Below are 24,492 nucleotides of genomic sequence, written 5' to 3'. Positions count from 1 at the left end.
AATCGTTTAATGCTCTCTTAAATTCAGACCTCAGTATTGTTTCTCCTATTTCATCCTCCTCAACTTACTCTTCTTCCTCTATAACACCATTTTCTAATTTATTTCCTCCGTATAACTCTTCAATATATTCCACCCATCTATCGACTTTACCCTTCGTATTACATATTGGTGTACCATCTTTGTTTAACACATTATTAGATTTTAATTTATGTACCCCAAAATTTTCCTTAACTTTCCTGTATGTTCCGTCTATTTTACCAATGTTCATTTCTCTTTCCACTTCTGAACACTTTTCTTTAATCCACTCTTCTTTCGCTAGTTTGTACGTCCTGTTTATAGCATTTCTTAATTGTCGGTAGTTCCTTTTACTTTCTTCATCACTAGCATTCTTATATTGTCTACGTTCATCCATCAGCTGCAATATATCGTCTGAAACCCAAGGTTTTCTACCAGTTCTCTTGTTCCGCCTAAGTTCGCTTCTGCTGGTTTAATAATTTCCTTTTTAACATTCTCCCATTCTTCTTCTACATTTTCTACCTTATCTTTTATACTCAGACCTCTTGCGATATCCTCCTCAAAAATCTTCTTTACCTCCTCTTCCTCAAGCTTCTCTAAATTCCACCGATTCATCTGACACCTTTTCTTCAGGTTTTTAAATCCCAATTTACATTTCATTATCACCAAATTATGGTCGCTATCAATGTCTGCTCCAGGGTAAATTTTGCAGTCAACGAGTTGTTTCCTAAATCTTTGCTTAACCATGATATAATCTATCTGATACCTTGCAGTATTGCCTGGCTTTTTCCAAGTGTATATTCTTCTATTATGATTTTTAAATTGGGTGTTGGCAATTACTAAATTCTACTTTGTGCAAAACTCTATACGTCTGTCCCCTCTTTCATTCCTTTTGCCCAGCCCGTATTCACCTACTATATTTCCTTCCTTGCCGTATTCACCTACTATATTTCCTTCCTTGCCGTATTCACCTACTATATTTCCTTCCTTGCCCTTTCCAATGTTTGCATTCCAATCTCCAACTATTATTAAATTTTCATCTCCTTTTACGTGTTTAATTGCTTCATCAATCTCTTCGTATACACACTCTACCTCATCATCATCATCATGGGGGCTTGTAGGCATATAGATGTTAACAATTGTTGGATTAGGTTTTGATTTTATCCTTATTACAATGATTCTATTGCTATGCGTTTTGAAATATTCTACTCTCTTCCTTATCCTCTTATTCATTATGAAACCTACTCCTGCCTGCCCATTATTTGAAGCTGAGTTTATTATTCTAAAATCACCTGACCAAAAGTCGCCTTCCTCTTCCCACCGAACCTCACTAATTCCTACTACATCCACATTTATCCTATCCATTTCTCTTTTTAAATTTTCCAGCCTACCTTTTTTAAACTTCTAACATTCCACGCTCTGACTCGTAGAATGTTATTTTTTAATTTTCTGGTGACCCCCTCCTTAGTAGTCTCCACCCGGAGATCCGAACGGGGGACTAGTTTACCTCCGGAATATTTTACCAAGGAAGGCGCCTCCATCATTGCTATATGAAAATGCAGAGAGCCTCATTTTTTTGGAAAAAAAGCAGCTGTAGTTTTCCATTGCTTTCAGCTGCGCAGTACTCAGAGGACTGAGTGATGTTGATATGGCTGTTTAAGTCGTCCTGACTCACGCCCCTAACAACTACTGAAAGAGCTGCTGCCATCTTTCGGGAATCATTCCTTAGTCTGGCTCTCAACAGATACTTCTCCGATATGGTTGCACCTTCGGTTTATTTAACAAAATAAGATTTAAAATATATAAATAATTAAAAATGAGGTGAATTTATAAGTCAGCAAGGTAACATTGTAACTTTTGGCTCGACATTGAAAAAATTAAATTTTAATGATATCATTTTAATTTCTTTTTTATATTAAATTGTGCAATCAATGTACATCCCATTTCACTAAACAAATGCTTATGAATCTATGAGGGTTATTTTTTTTCAAGGTCCAATCGGCCGCGAAATAAAAACCCGGGCAAAAATCGGATGAACTTTTGCGCATATATGTTGCGCAGCGTCTCTAGTATGGCCTTCAATCATGCCGCATCACTTCATTTAGTTCTGAACACGCAGCTAGCACATAAACATGTCAACAACAATAGCATCTCCCGCCAAGTGTGAAGTGCGTGCGGTAATTTGATTTCTTCAGGCTGAGGGGTGTAATGCGGCTGAAACTCATCGACGAATAAGTAATGTGTATGGTGAAATTTCAATGAGTGACAGCAAAGTGCGACAATGGTGCAGGAATTTTAAAGCAGGACATACAGATGTTCATGACGCAGGCGGTCAGGGAAGGAAGCGATTGTCAACCGATGGTCTCATTGAGCTAGTGGATGAGGCAGTTCGAGAAAATAGTTCACAATTTCTGTATTGAGTGATTCGTTTCCTGAAATTTCAACCGCAAACTGTGTGCGAGATGGGTTTCCAAGATGCTGGCTGACCATCACAAAACAATGAGAATGGACAATGAGTGTTTGATCACCCACCATTACTACCCGGACTTGGCTCCATCCGATCTTCACCTCTTTGCTAACATGAAATGCTGGCTACGAGAACAACATTTTGGCACAGATATTGAGCTGCAGACCAGCATAGAAACATGGCTGAAAACACAGGCGGCTCTGTTCTATGACGACGGTATTGGAAAGTTGGTACCATGCTACGACAAATGTCTAAATTAGAGGGGTGACTATATAGAGAAATAGCATAACTATGTAAGTACTTGTTACAAATAAAAATATTTTTATTTTCACTGTGGTTTTAATTTCGTGACCGATTGGACCTTGAAAAAAAAATAACCCTCGTATACAGGAATTTAAAAAAAGCAGGAAGGTGAATCATTATAAAAATTTTAATATCAAGTAATTTGTTTAATATCAAATTATTCTCCCACTTATAGTCTAAGGAAAGAGAAAACTTTATAGAACTGAGTAAAATTAGTCTTATATTATTATAACAAACTTTATTTTTTGAATTTATTTTAAAATCCCTTTAAAATTAATCTTAGAGAAAATAGTAGTATGAATCTTTTTTATTATATAAAATATTAATATAAATCTAACCACTAAAAAGTTAATTTAAAATTTACCAAAAATTCTGATTTCATTTAAAAATCTAGTAAAACGTCTTTTCCACCTCGATTACCATGAACCAGCCATTAGAAAGCAATGATATATCATACCTATATTGTATGAAAGATTGGTTTGCTTGGTATTTCTCCCACCACCACCCCATTCGGTTGCCCTAAAGCATAAGACCGAATGTCTGTGCCACAAACAACTACTGAGCCTCAAAACAGTTTAGCGACCAGTGTCCTAAATAGCTCTTAGAGCTTACCTAATGGCATGAGCGAACTAAGTACGGTGCCATACACCACCGGCTTACTTGTCCCAACCACTCACTTGTCCTATATTTCTAAAATGGGTAGACACACCCCGACAACTACTAAAAATATATATGACATCTATAAATTAAAATTTTCTTCGTCAAGACAGCAATTCACTGCCATGCCTAGGTTGCTGAATGCCAGCAAATACCTGTCCACCACATTAAAGCGCTTGGAGCCCTAATTTGCTGGTGGTCAGCCATATGTCTCAATGTTAGCTTCCGACAGCTGTGCGGTTGGAGTCATTCCTTTAAGTAAATTACTGATGTCGGTTGAACATAGTAATTGCGTCAAGGAAGTCCCACACGGTCCGACAATGCGGCTCTCACCATATTGACTCGTTGCTTGTGAATGGGCCAATTTTCCCCTTGACCTCTAAGTTCCAGGGTGGCCCAGTCTCTAGGTCTCCAAGAGCAGGGCAGTCAAACATCAGGTGTTCATTTGACTGGACCTCCCCACAGATGCACAACTCATCAGCTGCCAGGTGGAACCGAAACAGATATTGGTCCAAATTAACATGGTTGGTGAGCACCTGGGCATGTGTTGCCCTTAAAAACGAACTCGAGGCATACCATCTCCCCAGATCCCGTATAAACTTGTACAGGAATCTTCCCTTAGTCGTGGTGTCCCATTCCATCTGACATGCACACCATACTAACATTAGTGACAGTTTTTCGCAATCATAGCAGACTGCTAGTTTCGTGATAGTTGTTCAAGTTTAATTAAAAGTTTTCTTCACAAATCATAGAACTTTTTTGTGTGTTTTGTATTGACTATTTTTGTGACCTGTTAGTGTTAGTCGTTGTAATAAAAAAAGGTAAGCAGTATTTTTAAATTTAAAAACTAATTGCATTGACTGAAAATTAATTTTCTTGTGATTTTTTTTATAAACACTTGTCCTATTTTTATAGTTGCAAAAATTTACTCTAAACAAATAAAAAATGACAAAGTTGGGGATGGAAAAAGTCAAGGGTTAATGAAAAATGGTTATTGGTTAATTTTTTCACTCGTGTAAAAGATAAGGCTGTCTTTTATGCTCGGATTTAGTATCCTTGTTTGTTAAAAGAATATAATATTAAACGGCATTATGAGACAAAATATGACAAATTATAAGAACACCCAAGCTAAATGCAGAAAGATAAATGTAATCAATTGGAGAAACGCCTAAAGTAACAACAAAATATATTTAAAGCTCAAAGTTTTTCATCAGATTTGGTATTGAAAGCTAGTTACACTGTTAGTCAAATTTTAGCCAAAAAAATGAAGCCATTTGCTGATGGAGAAATGATTAAAGAATGTTTAACTGCTGTTGCAGAAATAGCTTATCCTAATAAAAAAGTCATTATTATTTCCAAAATTAGTTTGTCAAGATTTACAATTGGAAGAAGAATTGAAGACCTGTCTGAAAACATTACTGCAATTTTAGATGAACACATTAAAGAATTTGAATGGTATTCCTTGGCACTTGATAAGAGCTGACACCTCACAGCTAGCGATATTTGTAAGAGGAATTGATTCCAATTTTAGTATAACTGAAGAACTGGGTTCATTAATGTCAATAACAAAAACTACAACAAGTACCTGTACCTGTACAATGTACTAAAATTGCTGTTGGAGAACTTATCAATACCATTGGAAAAGATTGTCGGCAGGCATATCAACCAATGGAGCATAAGCAATGGCAAGCATGAATGCAGGAGTCACAGAATTGTTATTTAATGAAATTAAAATCTCGACAGGGAGAGATATATTTGTTAGTCAATGTATATTTCACCAACAGAATCTTTGGGCAAAAACATTAAATACGCCAAATGTCACCACGCCTATAAAAAACTTATTAATTTTCTCAAATCTCGAGCATTAAATCACTGCCAATTAAACAATTTTTAAAATTTTTCAAAAGCGAATATAGTGATATAATTTATAACATAGAAGTATTTGGTTGAATAGAGGTGCTATGCTAAAAAGGATAAAAATGATATTTAATTGTGTGTGGAAATAAAAGAATATCCATTTCCACAATTCAACGATAGAGTGGAGTGTGATTTTGCCTTTCTTGTCGATATAACTCAGCATCTGAATGATTTAAATATGGAACTTCAAGGAAAAACTACTTCAGAAACACGAAATATGCTCAGCAAATACAAAAATTAATAATCAAATTTGAATCGCGATTTAAAATATTTAGATAGGAAAAACTGTTCTTAGTTTTAATATTTTTTCCTCGCCATTTAATATTGACGTGGGAACGTCAATATTAAACGTTCTGAACATATTAAACATTCTGAATGTGTTTACAAATAGAATCGATAGATATACAAAACAACACTGAATTGAGAAATAAATTTCAGAATGGGAACATCCAAAAGTTTTATAAAATTACATGATTTTCCAAAAATGTCCACAATTAGTCACACATGTGATGCAAATCATGACTTTTTTTAAAGTACTTATGTTTGCGAGCAGTTATTTTCCTCAATCAATATAATTAAAAGTGAAAACCGATTGAGGCTAAATGATGTACAATGCTGCATGCAAGTTGTGTCGTCTATTTCTGCAAATATAGACCAATTGGTTGCAAATGCCAAACTTCTCGTTAAAATTTATTTGAGATTTTTTCCCATAATAATTATCTTTTGCTGTTTTTTTTTTTTTTTTACAGTATTTCTATCATATGTTTTATTTGTATTATTTTTTTATAGAATTGCTATTTGCTTCATTTTGTTAAAAAGAAATTTGTGTTTATCATCAAGTGTTCATGTTTTAATACGTTTCTTATATGCAGCTCGCACAAAATTTTTTATATTTGTAGTTGGCCCCTTGTGAAAAAAGGTTGCTCATCCCTGTTCTAGAGGGTTTGTCAGGCAATTTTTCTTTGAGGGGATTGTCGCTTACATCTCTTGCTTACAAATATTACAAAATAACATTATTCCTGCTCTTTGTAACCTTTTTGATCGATGAAGAAGTGTATACTACTTTCATCAAGATGAGAGTCCACCCCACCGTCAATCTGATGTAATGGAATTTTTTGACAGTTTCTTACCTGAGTGATAGAGAAGATAGAGTAAAATGTATATATATATATATATATATATATATATATATATATCCTTAAACTTCTACCTTTGTGGTGTGGTATTTTAAAAGACACTGACTATATGTGCTATAAAGCACAATGCAGCAGCTGAGGCAGAAAATTGAAAATGCAGTTAACATGTTACTGTTACCTATAGCTATAGGTAAAGTTAGCATGTTGATGTGTATTAAACTGTTGCCATATGTGTATTAATGTTAACGTTGGTCATTTTGAATGTTTATATGTTTAGTTACGTTTACTTAAACAAAATAAACAAGCATCATGTATTTGTGAAAATGTATTTTTTATGAAAAAAAACCATTTCCATAACTGATTTCTTTAATAAAGTATAACTCTTCAAACTGTGTATACATTTTTTTTAAATACTGTACGTTAAAAAAATGGATTTTAATTTCTGTGATAAAATAGTATATATCAAGCGATAAAATAACTTGTAGCCAATAGTTTCTGAAAAAAAGTATCCAACTGTATCTTTCTTCCCAAAAAGTAATCAAATGAGAATGGTAAAACTTGGTAGAGTACAACATATTATACAGGTACTTATATGATAGGCATAAGCATATTACATGAATATGAAAAAATTGTCTTCACATTTTTTTTTTTTTTTACCTTATAGACAACAGATTTTGTCTAGCAGCCGTTACGTGCGTGCGTGTGTGTGTTAGTGTAATGTGTACTCATGTTTTATTTTGTCCATAATAATAACATTTCAAACAACATTATTAAATCAAATTTTATGAAAAGCATGGCAATACCCAAAGTAAAACAGTTCATGAAGCTACAGGTTGTAACTCTCCATACATAAATTAAAAAATAGAATTTCAAAATGACAAACTTAAATGGAGAGTGATCAGCATATTGATTGGCTATCAACAAGCTAAAATCCATGTGTCATAAAAAAAGTGGTTTGATAGCGGAATAGTTGGCAGACCATTCGAGAAATTGCAAGTCACAATAGGATTAACAATGGTTTTGTACAGATAATTTTAACTGATGGTTTGGGCAAACACAGAGTGGCAGTGAAATTTGTGCCAAAGCTGCTTTCTCTTGAATAAAGAGAAATTCAGTTTGATGTTGCATGTATATAGTAAAGTGCCTTGTCAGTAATCCTAACTTCCCTAAGAACATACTGGTGATGAATCTTGGGCGATACTGGTACTACACATAAGCCAAAGTTCTGTCATCACAGTGGAAGTCACCATCATCGATGAGATTAAAAAAGCAAGACAAGTAAAGAGCAAAGCAGAAGTGATGCTAACTCTTTCGAACTACTGTGTAGTTGTGCCTTACAAGTACACACTAGAAGGCCAGACTTAAAAAAAATTTTCTGACGGTTCTGCATCATCTTTTGGTGCAAGAGATGAGAATCTGCGGAAATCAGTTGTATCACAATAACTCACTTGTCCTGTTCATTATGTCTGATCCTGGGTTTCTTGGTCAAGCTTACACATGGACATGCCTAGTTATGATTTCTGGTTATTTCCCAAGCTGAATATGATACTGAAAGGGTTTCAATTTAACAGCGAAGAAGACGTATTGAAGAAACCAGTACCATAGCTGATGGCAATTTTATTGCCGCCAATAGTGAGTATTAGACTCACTAGGGAACTATTTCAAAGGAAACTAGATTGGAAGTAACTTGATAAGTTATTTTATTTTTAGTCTATTATTGATTACTATTAAAACAAACCTTGATAACTTTTTGATGAAAATCTTTATTTTTCAAATATTAATAGGTATATATGTAATTACACTACCCTATTATTTCAAACACATAAATGTGATGATGAAAAAATCAAATTTAAAAAAAAAATTTTAAATCTTCAAAATAATTTTTTTAGCATTTGATTTTGATTGAACCCTTGAAAAAAATAACCTTTGTTTTAAGGAAAAGGGAACAAAGAGTAATAATTGTTTCAGCTGTTAGTAGTATGTTTACTTTGCACACTATTGCTGTTACAAAATTGTTAATCTGAATTTGATAAATTCTGTACTCATAAAATGTAATTTAATTTTGATATTGATTCAAAATGATTTTTGTTGTATTTAATTACTAGTATAGATATTTACACCTTGTATTACAAAAAACAAAAAAAGGTATTAAAATTGCATTTGGTTCTTTTTTTTGTCTGCTTAGGATTTAGAGATGCCATTGAGTACACAAAACGGTTAAGATGGGTGGGGACTAATATCCCCTGTTTATTCTGTATACATGATCATACTTCACCTTATGCACAGCTCCTCTCCCTTAATTAAAGAAGAAATTTACTTATGTGTGTGTGTGTGTGTGTGTGTGTGTGCGCGCGCATGTGTAATTTCTGTTAACCATGTGAAAGTATTTTTTAATGTATTTATTATGACTATTTTTTTTTAAAGTTATACAGTTTATTATTATTATTATTATTAATATGAATGCCTATTACTATTGCCTTCAGTTATTAAAGATTAGTTTTATGAATGAGTAAAATTCTAAATATATGAAAAACAAGATGTGTTATTGAAACACTTTCACAATTATGCCAGTGTATGCGGTGTGATCAAAAAATTATGAAATTTTAATTTTTTCACAAAGAATTTACTTTCCCTGTATTGATAGTTGTCCTCTTCAAAGTAGTCCCTCAGAAATGTAACATACTTAGGCCAGAGTTTCTTCAAAAATTAAAACATTTGTAGAAAGCAAGTTTTGATATAGCCTCAAGTTCACTTGACAATTTTTTTCTTTATTTCTTCTATTGGTGCAAATTGTCATTTTCTCTTAATCAGTAGAAAAGAGTGGAGAATATAGTGGCTACAGAATTAGCATCATATTATTTTTGGCTAAATAATCTCAAATTAATAGTGAAATATGACCTGAAGTGTTATTATTGTGCAAAATCCAAGAACTGTTTGCACACACATGTTGTTTTTTCGGATTGTCTCATGTAAAAAAACTGCTAAATAATACTGTTTATTGATCATATAACCTTCTGTAAGAATTCATATTGGATGTCATTGGAATCAAAAAAACAAGTAAGGAGAATCTAAACATTCAATCAAACTTTGCATGCTTTTTTCAATCTTGGTTCTTCAGGAAGCTTCCATTGTGATAATTGGAGCTTCATTTCAATATCATCACCATACACCATGTTTCATCACCTGTTATGATATGTTTGAGCAATTGTGAATCATAATGTTGTTGAAGATTTAACCAAAGCAAATAATTGCTATTACACATCATTTATGTTATTTCAATATTAGCTAGACAGAAAAGTACTGAAGTTTTGTTATTGCAGATTGCAGACAACCATATTAAGAGATTTGAAAGCCTGTTAAACACTGTTTAAACTGTATCTTGCTTATTCATGTACTTTAAATATATACTTCAGTTTTTTCTCTCCTAACTGCTTAAGGTTTAAGTGATTTAAGACCAACAGTAACTGTGGCTTGCAAAAGTTTGACACTTTCAAAACATTTACAAATATTTGTGAATATTCCTACATTTATTTATAAATATTAGCAGAAATATTTCTGCTTTTAGATCGAGTCTGCAAGCCGGACTATCAAAAATGAAATATTATTGACTTCAAAGCAAACCCGGGGGTTGTTTACAATTAATGATGAACAGATTGCCCTCCTGTTAAATAAACAAGCTTTTTTTTTGACAGCTTCTCCAGGCTTCTTTTTGACAGTTTGATTTTTGTTTTCAAAACCGAAGGTGGCATTAACTTTGAGCACTTTGTACAAATGAAACTCAGGGAATGCAAATTGTGACTGGATTCCAGTTTCAGTTAAGTGCCGTGAATTGTCTCTGGTCATTAACAACTTTCTTTTTTACAATAAATAGTTTAGTCGCATACTGTACACATATTTTCAATGTTTTGGCAGTTTCCCAACACATTCTATTACTTTTCTGTATGCTAATTACTTGCTGTTTAACTTGCACACTAATATTTTTCGCCAAGTTAAAAACCAACACTTATAATGCTAATCTGACCAAACAGTATTATTTTATTCTCAGTTTAGCAGAAATCGGTCGATAATATCGCCAAAATAACACTTTTAATGGCAGTAGATGCACCTGAAATTTTTATTGCTGTGAAATTTAAAATTTGTATTGCTGTTTTCAAAATAATGATCGGTCGAACAATTTCTGCAAACCTTTCTAAAAAATCAAAATAATGTTGGTGCCCCTACAGCTCAAATGATTATTACCTTTAGAATTTTTCTTTTCTCAAATTATAAAAGTATAATAAAAAGCTTTATAAAATTACATGTTTTTCATACACTAAGTTAACCCTAAATTATATAGTTTTATAGTTAGTTTTTTTTTTAATATATATCATATATAAACCTTTTTCGAAAACAAAAATCAGTTCATGTAATTTGTTAAATAGACTGTTTTATTTGCTGGTTCAGGAATAATACAACATTGTATTACTCAATAAAAATGAACATATGTCCGTACACCACGTAGTTTGAGTTAACACTAATAATGGCGGTTTTCCTGCCGATAGGCACTCTAGCAGCAGACAACAGCACAGCTGGCACCAATCACAACTTAGAACATAGACAATAAGAACAAGACACATATATTTATTTTATAGAGGTGTCATTAAACTTCTGCAAGCCTCTGTATATTTATATAATTGTAATATGAAAAATTTATTTTATTTTGAAATAATATAAAATAAATTTATTTATTTTATTTTTTCTAATAAATAGAAGTTTCAGAATTTAAAAGTTCATGAACGTATGTGATTGTAAAACAAAAAGAAATCCGAACACTCAGTTTTCTTAAAAATAAGAAATTAACTAGTTTATTTTTTTATATTTTTTAATATAAGGTCAGGGTCAAGTTGATGAATAAATTTTTCAACTGTAAATATCAGATGTTATAGTGTAAATAAAATGAAAAATCATAAATCTTTTTTTTTAAATGCCCTAATTTATCAAAGAATATAAATAATGCACATAGATTTTAATTACTTTACATTTTTAGTAAATACTACGATAAAAATAGTTCATTTTATTGATAATGAAACAAAATAATTTTTTAATTAAAACGGGGATAATTACTTTGTTATTGGTTTGTTCTGTACTGAAATTTAAATCCATTCACCTTACTAACACACAATACTCATAGATATACTGTACAAGTTATAAATAATTATTACTGCAGTGATTTCAACCTGATGAAAACTGGGAGAGAGGTGGATAGCATAGCTTGTATTCTCGCTTAAGTTTTGTTAGTGTGTATTATTTAACTATTCGCAAACTGGAATAAGCCGGCCTATATATAATTTTTCAGTAATTAATCTGAATTTAAAATAACATGAAACTCTTTCATCTAGCTGCAACAGTGACACTAAGCAAGGTTATAAATTTTTATAATTACTTTTATTTTTGAAGATAGATATTAGTTGAGTTATCATAGAAAATTATAAATAAGTTTAATTTGTTTGGGTTAGCAGTCCAGTTTTTATTTACATAAAAAAAAAAAAGTGAAATTAAAGTTTGCAAATTTATTTATTTTCTGTATAGTGAAAATTATTTAAAAATGAAAACAAGGTGAATATAAGAATTCTTTTATTTTCTTTCAAATTTAAACCATGTGTTTCTTACAGTTGTTAATTTCCTAAATTAGATCGATTGTTGTAGAAAACAGTTAAATATTCTTTTAATAGATACTTTACTTTCTTACTGTTATAATTAGTAGATCCCGGTGGCATTATATTTTATTTAGTGTATATTCTGCCATTACAGATTCTGGAGAGTTTGGCTGTAAGTTTTAAAATTAATAAAACATTAGTGTATTTGGTTAGCCCAAAATCTTCTGTGATCAGAGGTTTATTGAAAGCTGAATAAATAATTCAATTGATTTTACATCTGTGGTTACTGTTCCCAAATATTTAGTTTAGTACTTAAATCAGTTATAACTTTTTTGTAATTATATTACAGGGATTTTATTAAAATTGTGACTGATATTTTTCTGTATAAGAATTATTGTTAATAAAGCATAAGTTTATCAGGGTATTACGATTCACAGTTAGTTTTTTTTATATATTAAATATTTCATCATAAAACATGTAAGATACTGTGTAATTATGTTTGTAATACGATTAAATACAGCACATAGAACAATTGTTTTTATTTTATAACATTGTTTTTATGAGAATAAAATAAATATGAATATTTTGCGATCTATTTATTTTGTATATATTCACATTTATATCTTTGTATACATTCAATGTTAATTATAGCGTACAAGAAAATAAAGAAATTATTAAATAATGGTATGTTAAAAAGACATTTTGCAATCTGGCAAGTAATGTCAATCTCCCCTTGGAATTGGTGTAGTGGTGAACTCGTCATCACAAATAAGCTGATTTCAAAGTCTAGAGTTCTAAGATCAATCCTAGAAAAGGCAGTTACTTTAATACAGATTTGAATACTAGATTGTGGGTACCGGTGTTCTTTGATGGTTGGGTTTCAGTTAACCACACATCTCAGGAACGGTCAAACTGAGACTGTACAAGACTACATTTCAAGACACTTCATTTACACTCATACGTATCATCCTCTGAAGTAATACCTTATGGTAGTTCCAAAGGCTAAACAGAAAAAGAAAAAAATTATTGTTAATCTGAATTAGTGAATCGCATAGAAAAATAGTTACAAAAATAATTAATCTGTAAAAATCATGAATTTTACATGTTATGTTATTTTTTTATATGCTGAAATGCACATAAAATTCAACTTTAAAAACACGTAGACATCGGTGAATACATAATTTTTTAGTAATTACTAATAATATTATTGTAATAACATTCATATAAAATTGATCCAAACTTGATGTTCTTTTTTTATTTATTAATGTATGCTATTATTTTTATTCTAATAAACTAACCTAAAACAGTTGAAATGTGTTAATTTAAGCTCTAAAATATAAATCAACCTGTTTTTAATGTACACTTAAAAATAGGAATTTCATAATTCAGTCCATTTGACTATTTTTTAATTTATAAAATAGTTTTCAAAAAAGTAGTTTTGCAATAAATTATAATGGTCCATGTCGATGATCCGAAAATATACTTTGTTTTTTATAGCGTGTAATATTTGCACGTAGATGTACGAGTCATTAGCAACACCAAGTGGGAAGGAAGATGATCGTTCATGTATGTTACATTTCTGTTACTCTTTTGTTCGGACTCATTTGGATTATGGTTGTATTGTCTACTTTCCAGCACCTCATCCCGTACTTAAGATGCTGAATGCTGTACACCACTCTTTTCTTCATCTTGCTGCTTGTGCATTTAGATGAAGCCCTGTTGCAAGCATGCTTGTTGATTGCAGTGAGCCATCACTTTGGGATAGCCTGGACTATCTGCTACCATCTTACTCTGCTTGTCTTAAAGGACAACCAAATTGCCCAGTTATTTAAGCAGTCCTTAAAACCCTTATTTCCAGCCATATAAAAACCACTGTAATACAGCACCGATAGGTATCTGTACTCAGTATTTAATGTACCTTTAAATTTTAACACACCTTCTATTTTCCCGACCTATCCCTGTTCATATTCTCTGCATAGACTCGACTCCAAACATATTATGACCTCACCATATATAATAAAAAATTAACAACTCCTCTTGTTATTCAGCAAACATTTTACCATTTTTTGTCCGAGACAATCTCAGACACAGTAGTATACACAGTTGGGTCGAAGCAGAATGGTACTGTTGGATGTGCTTTTGTTGTATATGACAGAACTTATACGGTTGGTCTATCTGGTATTACAAGTGCCTTCATTGCTGAAATATATGCCATCAATATGGCTTTGAATATCATTAAATCAAAACATCATCACATCCTTACCTGTAGCGATTTGTGTAGCGCTCTCCAAGCTTTAGAAGATTTGTATTCTAGACATTGTATCATCACCGAGACTCATAATACAATCGCTGAATTGAATAATCACAACACACAAATGGGTTTCTGCTGGATCTCTAGCCATGATAGAATTGTGGGTAACAAACATGTCGATTCCGCTGCTAAAGATGCATTTATTCAACCATCTTTCACCACTCGAGTTCGAACTATTAGTTTTATTAATTCCATTTAACATACTCTTCGAAGAAGATGGCAAGGTGACTGGACTGCAACAGTGAATAATAAACTCCAACACGTCAAAGATATGGCATTACCATCAGACTCTTCATGCAGAAAATTTCTCCAAGAGGAAGTGGTCCGGTGCCAATTGCGATTAGGTCATAATAGAGCTAAACATAGATATCTGATGTTGGCAGAAAACACACCACTATGCGTACAATTCGACTGCCACTTGACTGCGCCACACTCCTTGACTCCTTGTGGACTGCATATATTATGTGGCCTTACATTGCAAATTTAAATTACTGAGGGTCATTCGACACATCCTAAGAAATGATAAGAATATTCTAGACTCAAAAAACCTAGAATTCAGCAAACCTTGAATTCAATTCTGAAAAAATTAATGCAAGTAGAGCCAATAAAAAGTAAATAAAACTTGGTTTTTTATCGGTAAAGTAAATTGGTTTTTGTTGAACCAAACACAGACGAAAAATAGACAGAAAATTTTCTGTCTATTTTTGTACATAATAAACATAATTTTGTACAATAAATTTTATGTCGTTATTCATGTTACATATTTTATAGTTAAATTTCTTTTTATTATTTTAGTTTTAATCTTGTTATTATTATATTTTTAACCTTATTCTATTAATGTTTTAATATCCGAGAAGGGCCTTTTTGTTACTTTTTGGCCTGGGTGATAACATGAAAGCGTTTTCTCCCCCAAAGAAATAGTTTTGCTATGTATTGTACACGGCACATTAGCAAAAACATTGATTGCTGAAGAAGTATGACATGAAAGAAGTGCCCTCTGAAGAAACCTTTTGATGCAAGTTAGTTTACTGACTGTTTCTCTCATCAGCCATTTCATTTTGTAACTTTCTGCAGTTACAGTTCCATACAGTGGTCGATCAGTACAAATATTGTAATATAGACTACAATCTGTCATATTAGATAGAAATGATCAGAATGATGTTCAGCAGTCTCATTTGATTGATTGTTTCATATAGAATCAGGACAGCTTTTCTTTAGCCACCTCACTAGCTGACCTGTAACTGGAACATGCTTTTTAGGGATCAGAATCATTATTGTTTTAAAAAATCTTCTCACCACCATTTTAGATTGTAGTAATAATTTCACCATCTCTTTTAACATTTCTTCATTAATATACCTTAATCATTTCTGTTGGCATCCCAGCTTTTGCATTCTTCACTGTTTTTAAAATTTCTCATCTTAGGATTGTTTCTCTTTCTTCACACATTTCCATCTCATTGTGATCTTTACAAGAAACTCATTTGGATTTTCTGTCAACCAGTTTAGTTCTTTTATGAACTTTTTCCATCTTTTATTACCATTTCCTCCCTATATAACACTTTGCTGTTTGTACTGGCAATTTCCGTAAGCCTATTCTCTTCCTCCATTTATCAAAAGTTATTGGCTTTACTCTTTTATATGGAGTGCCCCACAAAGAAACTTTCAGAACATGTTATGCAGTAGAAATAATGAAAAACGTTCTTATAAACATAGGTCTAGAAACGCTTTGTTTTTGAGTTACGGCTAGCAAAAGATTTCGCCAGGATCTTGGCTCTTCTAACAAAAAGAAGCCCTACTGTAATTTTTGAGACCCAAATTAAGGTATAAAGTTGGTGGTTTCTTATGTAATTTGAGCTGGGAAATAAGATAAAACAGGTTTCAGAACTGTAACTCCACTAGTTTTAAGATATCCAACCTAAAACAGAAAATTTGGTGTTGAAAAGCAAGTTTTTTTTAGGTTTGTAGTACAATAGCTTTGTTAAATGACTAATAAATCGCAGAAAATTTAGTAACAAACTTTGTACAGAATTCAATTCTGCAAAAAATAATGTAAATACAGCCAATAAAAAGGAAATAAAACTTTGAAAAATCAATTTTTTTATTGAATCAAAAACAGATGAAAAATAGACAGAATTGTGCATAATAAACATAATTTTGTACCTAATAAACATTCTTTGTAAATCATTCTTTGTTGATCAGCATTTATGAACAAAAGGGTTATTTCCTACGTGTTTTTTTTCTGTTGAACACCAAGTAGATCATCATGTTAATGATGAACATTGTATGATTCAGCATAACCCCAGGCACTAATACTAGGTGAATTTCATGTTGCTCTGGTTTGTTGAAAAACAAAGTGTGGCGTATCCTATGGAAAGAAAATCTTTATCCCTTCTGCCTGCAGAAGGTTCAAAATTTGCAGCCAACAGATTACCCCCAGCAGTTAAACTTATATTATTGGCTTCTAGAAAACGCTGATAAGGTAAATTCAATTTTATTTACTGATGAAGCCACTTTTACGAGAAACGTAGTTGTTTATGGAGTGAAGACAATTCACATGGTACTCTGGAAACTACTTTCTAATGTAGATTTCTCATTAATATTTGGTGTGGCATTATTTATGACAAAATTCTGGTATCATTTTTTTTTTCAGTGAAAACCTTACAGAAGATCCATATGTTCATTTCTTGAAAAAAGAATTTGCTAGCTCTTTTGAAGGGTGTAACTTACAAACTAGATTGCAAATGATTTTCCAGCACGTTGGTGCAATGCCACTTTTTTCTTTAGTAGCTAGAAATCACTTGAATGTTAATTTCTTAAACTGGATTGGATGTGGTGGACCAATCAATTGGCCACCACGTTCACCTAACATCACTAAATTACTTCATTTGGGGCCATATGAAAACAATAGTATACTGACAAAATGTTAGTACTAAATAAGAGTTACTCATTAAAATACAAAATACTATTGAATTTATACTAAATGATCCTGAGATGATATGGAGAGTCACCAGAAATATTTTATGTCTGGCAGAGTGCTGTGTACATTGTGAAGGAGGGAATTTCAAACAATTACTGTAACTGAGGTTTGTTATTCTGTTACCATTTATAATTCCATTTATTTTATTTTTTTGTTTTGCTATATTAAGAATAATGTTTATTAAGTACAGAAAAAATAAAATGATTTTCTGTCTATTTTTCACCTGTTTTGCTTTAATAAAAAACTGATTTTAAAAGGCTTTATTTTCTTTTTATTGATTGTTACATTATTTTTTTAAAGTTAAGTTCCCCAAGTTTTGTTAGTAAATCTTTCATGATTTATTATTAGTCAGTTAACGAAGCTATTGTACTACAAATCTAAAAAAAACTTTTTTTGACACAAAATTTAGTGTGTTTTACATTAGATATCTTAAAAACTACTGGAGTTATAGTTCTGGAACCTGTTTTATCTTATTTTCCATATCAAATTATAAGAAACCACCAACTTTACTCCTTAATTTGGGTCCCAAAAATTATAGTAGGGCTCCATTTTGTTAGAACAGCTGAAATACTGGTGAAATCTTTCACTAGCCATCACTCGAAAACAAAGTGTTTTCAGACCTATGTTTGTATGAATGTTATTTATTATTTTCATCAGTAGACCGTATTCTGAAAGTCTCTTTGTGGGACACTCTGTATTTCACTTCTTACCATCTTTTGTTTTTTTCTAAATCCATACTTAGGCTTAGATTCTTTCTCGTATGTCTAGTCGTTCTTCTGTAATTGTTTTGTTACTGTAAATTCTTTTTTCAGTTTTCTGTAAAGATGCAGATAGTCCAACCAAATTACACTTTAAAAAAAAAATTGTTACCTGGACTTTTATAAGTGGAAGTGGTAAAGGATCTTATATTAAATGTAAAAATAATAAATACAGGAGTGGAGGCGGTGGAGGGGTGATTTGGTGGTTGATAGTTAAAAAAAAAATTTCCAGTACAAAAGTTGTAAATCATGCAAAAATCTACAACTTCTGTAGAGGTAACGTTTTAACATAACCTCAAAATTTCCAAGAAAAATGTGAAAAATCTTTTCCTTTTTTTATTTGTATTTTCCGCAAAAATAATTTAATTTTGACAAAACTAGGTGAAAGTATACCTTTCTGTGTCTTAAATAACCACAAATTTTTTTGATGTCAACTTTCACCAGAAGTCGCAGTAATACGATTTTTCACCCCTTTTCAAGCCCCCAAGGCAACCCTCCACCATCCCCACTTACACATTTTTTTTACATTTATTATAAGCCCCTTTACCATTTCTACTTATAAAAGTCCAGGTAACAATTTTTTTCCCCCTTTAAATGAGTTATTTCAATCGGTCTATATTAAGAGGCTAACTTCTTCAGTTTTTGCACTCTTGTATTTTCTTGTCTTTCATGTTTCATCATCTCTTCAGTAACCCTTGCGTTCTTTATTCTTCTTTCCTTTAATGAAGCTGATAATTATGTTCTGTTACTGTTTTATGGAATTTTTTTTATATTTACCCAAAATTCATTTGCAATATTGCTTTTTGCATATCCTCTAATACCTCCTATTTTACAGATTCTATTAATTTAAATATGCTTTCTTCTTTAGCTTACTTCAGTACTGCGTTTATTTCTGCTACTAGAATGTAATTAATGTTAGCTTTTGGCAAATAAATAGTTAATTTCATATTTGTTTTCATCTACTGGTGCTTAACATGCGTACAGTCTCCTTTTATGATTTTTAAAATAAATATTTAATTCAAACATTTTATTTCCTTAAAAACTCAATATCACTTTTTCCTCTTCTATTCTATATGTCCACTATTTGTTCTTCCTTCCGTTCCCCTACCATAATATTCCAATTCTCCATTGTTATAGCAATCTTTATCTTCCTTTTCTACATTATTCACTGCCTGTTTGTACGTTACTTCAACTGCTATTCTGTCTTCATTTTCATATTAATTCTTGGTAGATTTGCATCTTAAATGTAAATCTTATGAAAGCAATTATCCTATCATTAGGGAAAAATTGTTGTTTGTATATATTTTGCTGATTCTTGGGTTTTTTTATTATCTTAAAGATTTCTTCTTTTTTATTTTGTTTATAGTGTATTTTAAGATTATTGCTAACAATTTAACTTTTCTCTTGCAATCTAACTTCACTAAATTCAGTTACAGCCGTTCTGTTTATTCTTATCTCCTTAAAAAGTTGCTTACTTCCTCTGTACAAAAGTGTCCATACATTCCACATATCTGTTTACATATTTTAATCTTCTGATGACTCCTTTCTTTAGCTGATTACCTAACCTCTTTTAGAACTTCCCATGAAATCCAAATGGGAAACAATTTTACATCAAGAACATTTTACAGAGAGCTATACCATAATTATAAAACTTAGATAACATCGAGAGGTGATGTTCTTTTACCTTTCACCTGTCATCTGTCATCCCTAACCTGGAAAACAGATGCTGTTTGATCTCACCCTTAACATACAGAGAGACAGTACTGTAAATCTGTTTCTAACATGAGAAAATAATACTTCTTTAGAGTTCTTAATCTGGCTCCCTAACCTTTTATCTTATCAGCTTCGGAGGCCCTATCGTTAGCTAAGCTGTCACCAATGAAACTCTCAGGATCAGTGAAGCGTGCAAGCCCTGGTACCAATAACAACATATTATACAATCTGTGTGGAGATAAACTGGAGGATGTAGTGTATATTACTATTAATATTGTAGTGAAGAAATGTTAGATAAATAATAGTTATTAAACATTACAAATCGATAATTAAAAGAAAGATTGAAATTAGGATGAAGAAGCATTTGGCTCTATATAAATACCTTGAAATATCAGTTGTAATACAACATTCACTTAAAACTAATCACAAAATTAATTTATCAGAGACTAAGGTTTAAAAAAATTTGACTTATAAAAAGAGGAATAAATAGTCAGGAAAATCACCTTTTCAGCAGCGATGAAAACTTTTATTTCTAAATAACGATTTTATTTCTGCTTGATAGTCTTGAAATATTTAATTTATTAATTTTTTTTTGTTATTTAATTGTGAAACTGTGTATTAATTATAGTTCCCTGGTCTTATAAATATTGTTTTGGGAGGCGATATATATATATTTGATTGGTTTACAATTCATGTTATATGGTTTCCTCAAGAAATTTTATCTTATTTGTCTAAGACTATAATCTTTGTTGTATAAGGGGCATGTGTTAGTTCATGGTAGGCTCTCTGGATTGGAAGTAGAAATTATTAATACTGTTTGTTACTTTATATGTCCAATCATGTTTGCCTAAAATGATACTTTTTATTTTTCGATCAAAGTTGTTTTTACTTCTATATCAGTAAAAAATTAGTTTTAGTGCTTTGTAAGTATTTTTTATTAATAATAATTACTACATTATAATATTTTATTCATTATTTCCTTTGTTTCGATTGATGATGATTTATGTTATGTAGAAAAAGCTATTCAGTTTTAGATTTAAGTTATTTTATTTGTAGATGATTTTTGAATGATTTGTTGATTATCAAATTTATTTCAAGAGCTGTTTAGCAAAGGTTTTTTTTTTTTGTATTTTTTTGGACATTTTTTTAATTTAATTATATTTATGATTTTTAAATCTTAACGTATAGGTTTTAATGCATTTAGTGTAAATTATTTTTGTTTCTAATCACATAAAATAAAATTTTATGTATATATTTACAATTAACATATGGGAAAATATGTATGAATGCGCGCACACGTATGCATGTTTTCTACCCTCATCATTATTAGTTGTTGGTTGTTATCATTTCAGCTGTTTATAATAAATCATCAGCAGAAAGATAGTGCAATGAACATCTCCATTGCCACCATTATCTGCTATATAAAGCCTACACAGCATACTTGAAAAGTATTAAATGTTACCATAGCTCCTTCCCTTATATCATAGAGTAAACATTACCATTACATAATAAGTATATTAACTAAAAGATATTTATTCTTTGCAATCAATATAAGTCCAACAGATTCTGACTATCAATTGATTACCGGATTCACATTAATAGGGATCTTGGGATACTAGACTTGAATTAAACGAAAGCCAGAAGAGTTCAGTATCAATAATCTTAAATTCAATATCAATAGTTCAAGTTCAATATCAATAATGTGTTGCTTAAATTAGAAATACGACCTTTCATTTATGCGGGTTTAGTATGTATTAACGTTTTTCCATTTTAATGTCTGTCTGGAAATCGTTTTATTTTGTCATACAATGATGTTTAATGTTCTGTGTATGACTAAAATGTCTGCGTTTTAATTAATTTTTTTTTTACAATCTTGGCTAGTGATATCTATCAAAACTATTGCTGTTGATATTTTTGTGGATGAGCTGCCAACACTTCTACAGATACAAGATCTAAATTGTCATCTTTATTAATAAAAGTGAAATAATTGTGAATCCAGAGGTATTTATAAAGTATTTTGTGATATTAAAAATTGGAATAAATTAAATTAACTTCAAAATATATTTTCAAGAACATGAATCTGCATTCTGTCTACAAATTCTACTGGGCTATCGTATTACTTACTAGTAATTGTGTCATTATACAGAACATTTCAGATTAATGAATAAAAAAGTTCAATATTTGAGGAAAATCTTAAATTTTTGAATAAATATAAAAAAAGTCTTTGTACACCTGGATGGTGAATTTTTAAGATTTTTAAACCTGTTTTATAAAATAACATATATAACCAGCAACCGACATCACCTCAGATTAACAGCAAACTCATTGTAAAATTATTTTGTGATTGTTGTGAAACCTATCTGTTTATTCTCCTTTAATTAAAAACGTTTTTTCATGTTTATAACTGACGGTGACCGTATGAAAACGTAGTTTTTAATTATATATTTAATAATTAATATTAATGAATTGACCACCAGATGTAGTAATCAGACAGAAATTCTAATTGAAAAGTACCTTTTCAGCCCGTAGATTATCATACCATTTTGATTATTTTAAATTATAGTTGTTGGAGCAAAAGTAATATTTTTGTAGATCTAATTTGATAATTGATTTGTTGTTAGATCTAAGATACTTCAGAGTTAATAATGTTCTTTTACAGTATTATTACCTATTGTACCACAAATGTTATTTCTTTGTTTACTTTTAAAATTTTAAAGTTGGATTTATTTTGTATTATTAGTTAGATCAAATTTGATATTGTATGGCAGAAATATATGTTTATGAAAGTATCCATCTCTAATGTAAGTGACTTTTTGGCTCACCAATTCCTTTGATTACTTTGACTACCAAAATTTAGGATGGGAATGGAAATCACTTAGGACAGATAAGGACTGTATGTTGAGTACTCAAATAATTTTCAGCCAGATTTTTATAGCAGCCCTGAGTTGTTGCAGTTAGATGCGGGTGAGCATTATTGTGAAGAAACACAGTTCTGCTTGATGATAGGGTAAATTCTTTGTGTATTATTTGGTAGAACCTGTTATCTGTTAGATCATCATCATTGAACACCAGGTGTTCTGCCTAGTGGAAGGTCCCTTGTACTACCTCTGTTTCCATCAATTTTTGTCGCAAGACTTTTTTTTTGCCTTCATTCATCTCATCTATTAACTTAATATTTTTTCTTCATTTCTTTTTTCTTTCTACTGACCCTTCCAATGAGTTGTCAATATTTTGTTTCCTCTAACGGCATGTCCTAATTGGTTTCCTTTCTTTTTCATCTTTAATCCTGTTCATTACTTCCTCATTCCTCACATTATCTGTCCATTTTTTTTTCTCCATATCAACATATCAAAAGCCTCGATCCAGTCCCTTGCCTTCTTCCTCATTGTTCATGTTTCACTCCCATACAAAAATACACTCCGTACGTAGCATTTGGATAACCTCTTCCTTAATTCTTAAGTCCACATTTTTACTGCATAGTAATTACCTCTTACTGAAGACTTCCTTTGCCATCATCACTATCCTTCCTTTTATTTACGTTGCACCCTTCAAGTCCTCTGTCACCATAGTACTCAAATATCTGTATAATCTTTACCTTTTCTATTCTTCCTTCACTTGTCTTTACTTCTAAAATCCTCTTATTTATTTACTTCCATTATTTTAGTTTTTTCATATATTTATTTTCATTTTGTATACTCTCATTCCTTTCTCCAGGGTTGTTAATAATCTTTGAAGCACTCATGTGCCATCAGCTAGAATTACTGCATCATCAGCAAACTTTTTGCTTACTTTTTCCCTCGTTTACTTATTCCTTTTCTTTCTTCTAATATATTCCTTACCATATCTTCAGAGTAAATGTTGAACGGTGTCGGTGAGAGGAAGTATCCTTGCCTAACATCTTGACCTAGATCTATCTAGTCAGTTTTATTCTTATTTAATTTCATTGTTACTGTTTGTCACATGTAAAATTCTTTAATTAACCTTCTGTCTTTCCATTCTACATTTTTCTCTTTAAGAATACCCTTCATTTTAACTATCAAAACCTTCTCTAAATCTATGAAATACAAACTCATTCCTGTTTCCCTCTAAATATTTCTCCAACCATCCTTAGTAGCCCAATGGCATCTTGGTTCCTTTCCCTTTTCTGAAGCCTAAGTGTTTTTGCCCTGCATTCTCTACCATTATTTTTACTGACCACTGGTTTAGTACTCCTAACAATATTTTAGCGGCACGGGTTAAACTTATGTTCTGTATTTTATATATTTTGTGTACCAGTTTTATTGGGAATTATTTTCATTACTGTTTTTTTCAGGCCATTCTCCCTTACTGTTTATCTTGTTTAACAGTTCAACTATTTCTTCTACTACTTCCTCCTTTAAACATTTATAAAATTCTGTGGGAAGTTCATCTACTCTGTAAATTTGTTATTCTTCATTTCTTTAATTGCTTTCTGTACTTCACATTTATACTGATGGGCCTTCTTTATCCTCTTTGGCTACACCTCTTATTCATTTTCTGTGTTCAGTTCCCCAAGTTTCTGACCTGTCGTATACAGGTCCTCCACATATTTCCATTTTTCTCTTCTATACTAGATCCTCATTA

General features: G+C 31.3%; 1 protein-coding gene across 10 annotated transcripts in view; it reads left to right on the top strand.

Moving 5' to 3' along the window:
* The window catches only part of Pfrx (6-phosphofructo-2-kinase/fructose-2,6-biphosphatase), a 181,204-nt gene that overhangs the window by 132,803 nt on the left and 23,909 nt on the right, over nucleotides 1-24,492 (top strand). Inside the window, exon 10 of one of the 10 annotated variants that reach the window (XM_075380855.1) lies at nucleotides 12,286-12,433. The exons of 8 other annotated variants lie outside the window; for them this stretch is intronic. In XM_075380855.1, the coding sequence (XP_075236970.1) occupies nucleotides 12,286-12,387 (102 nt within the window). In that variant the 3' untranslated portion in view covers nucleotides 12,388-12,433. Of the gene's footprint in view, nucleotides 1-8,680; nucleotides 8,732-12,285; nucleotides 12,434-24,492 lie in introns of those variants that run through there. One more of the 10 variants, XM_075380861.1, reaches the window with a different exon arrangement.

Source organism: Lycorma delicatula, chromosome 13, assembly GCF_047948215.1.
Source record: "Lycorma delicatula isolate Av1 chromosome 13, ASM4794821v1, whole genome shotgun sequence".
Classification (NCBI taxonomy): domain Eukaryota; kingdom Metazoa; phylum Arthropoda; class Insecta; order Hemiptera; family Fulgoridae; genus Lycorma; species Lycorma delicatula.
The sequence above is the reverse complement of the archived record's forward strand: the minus strand, read 5'-3'. Positions and strand labels throughout refer to the sequence as shown.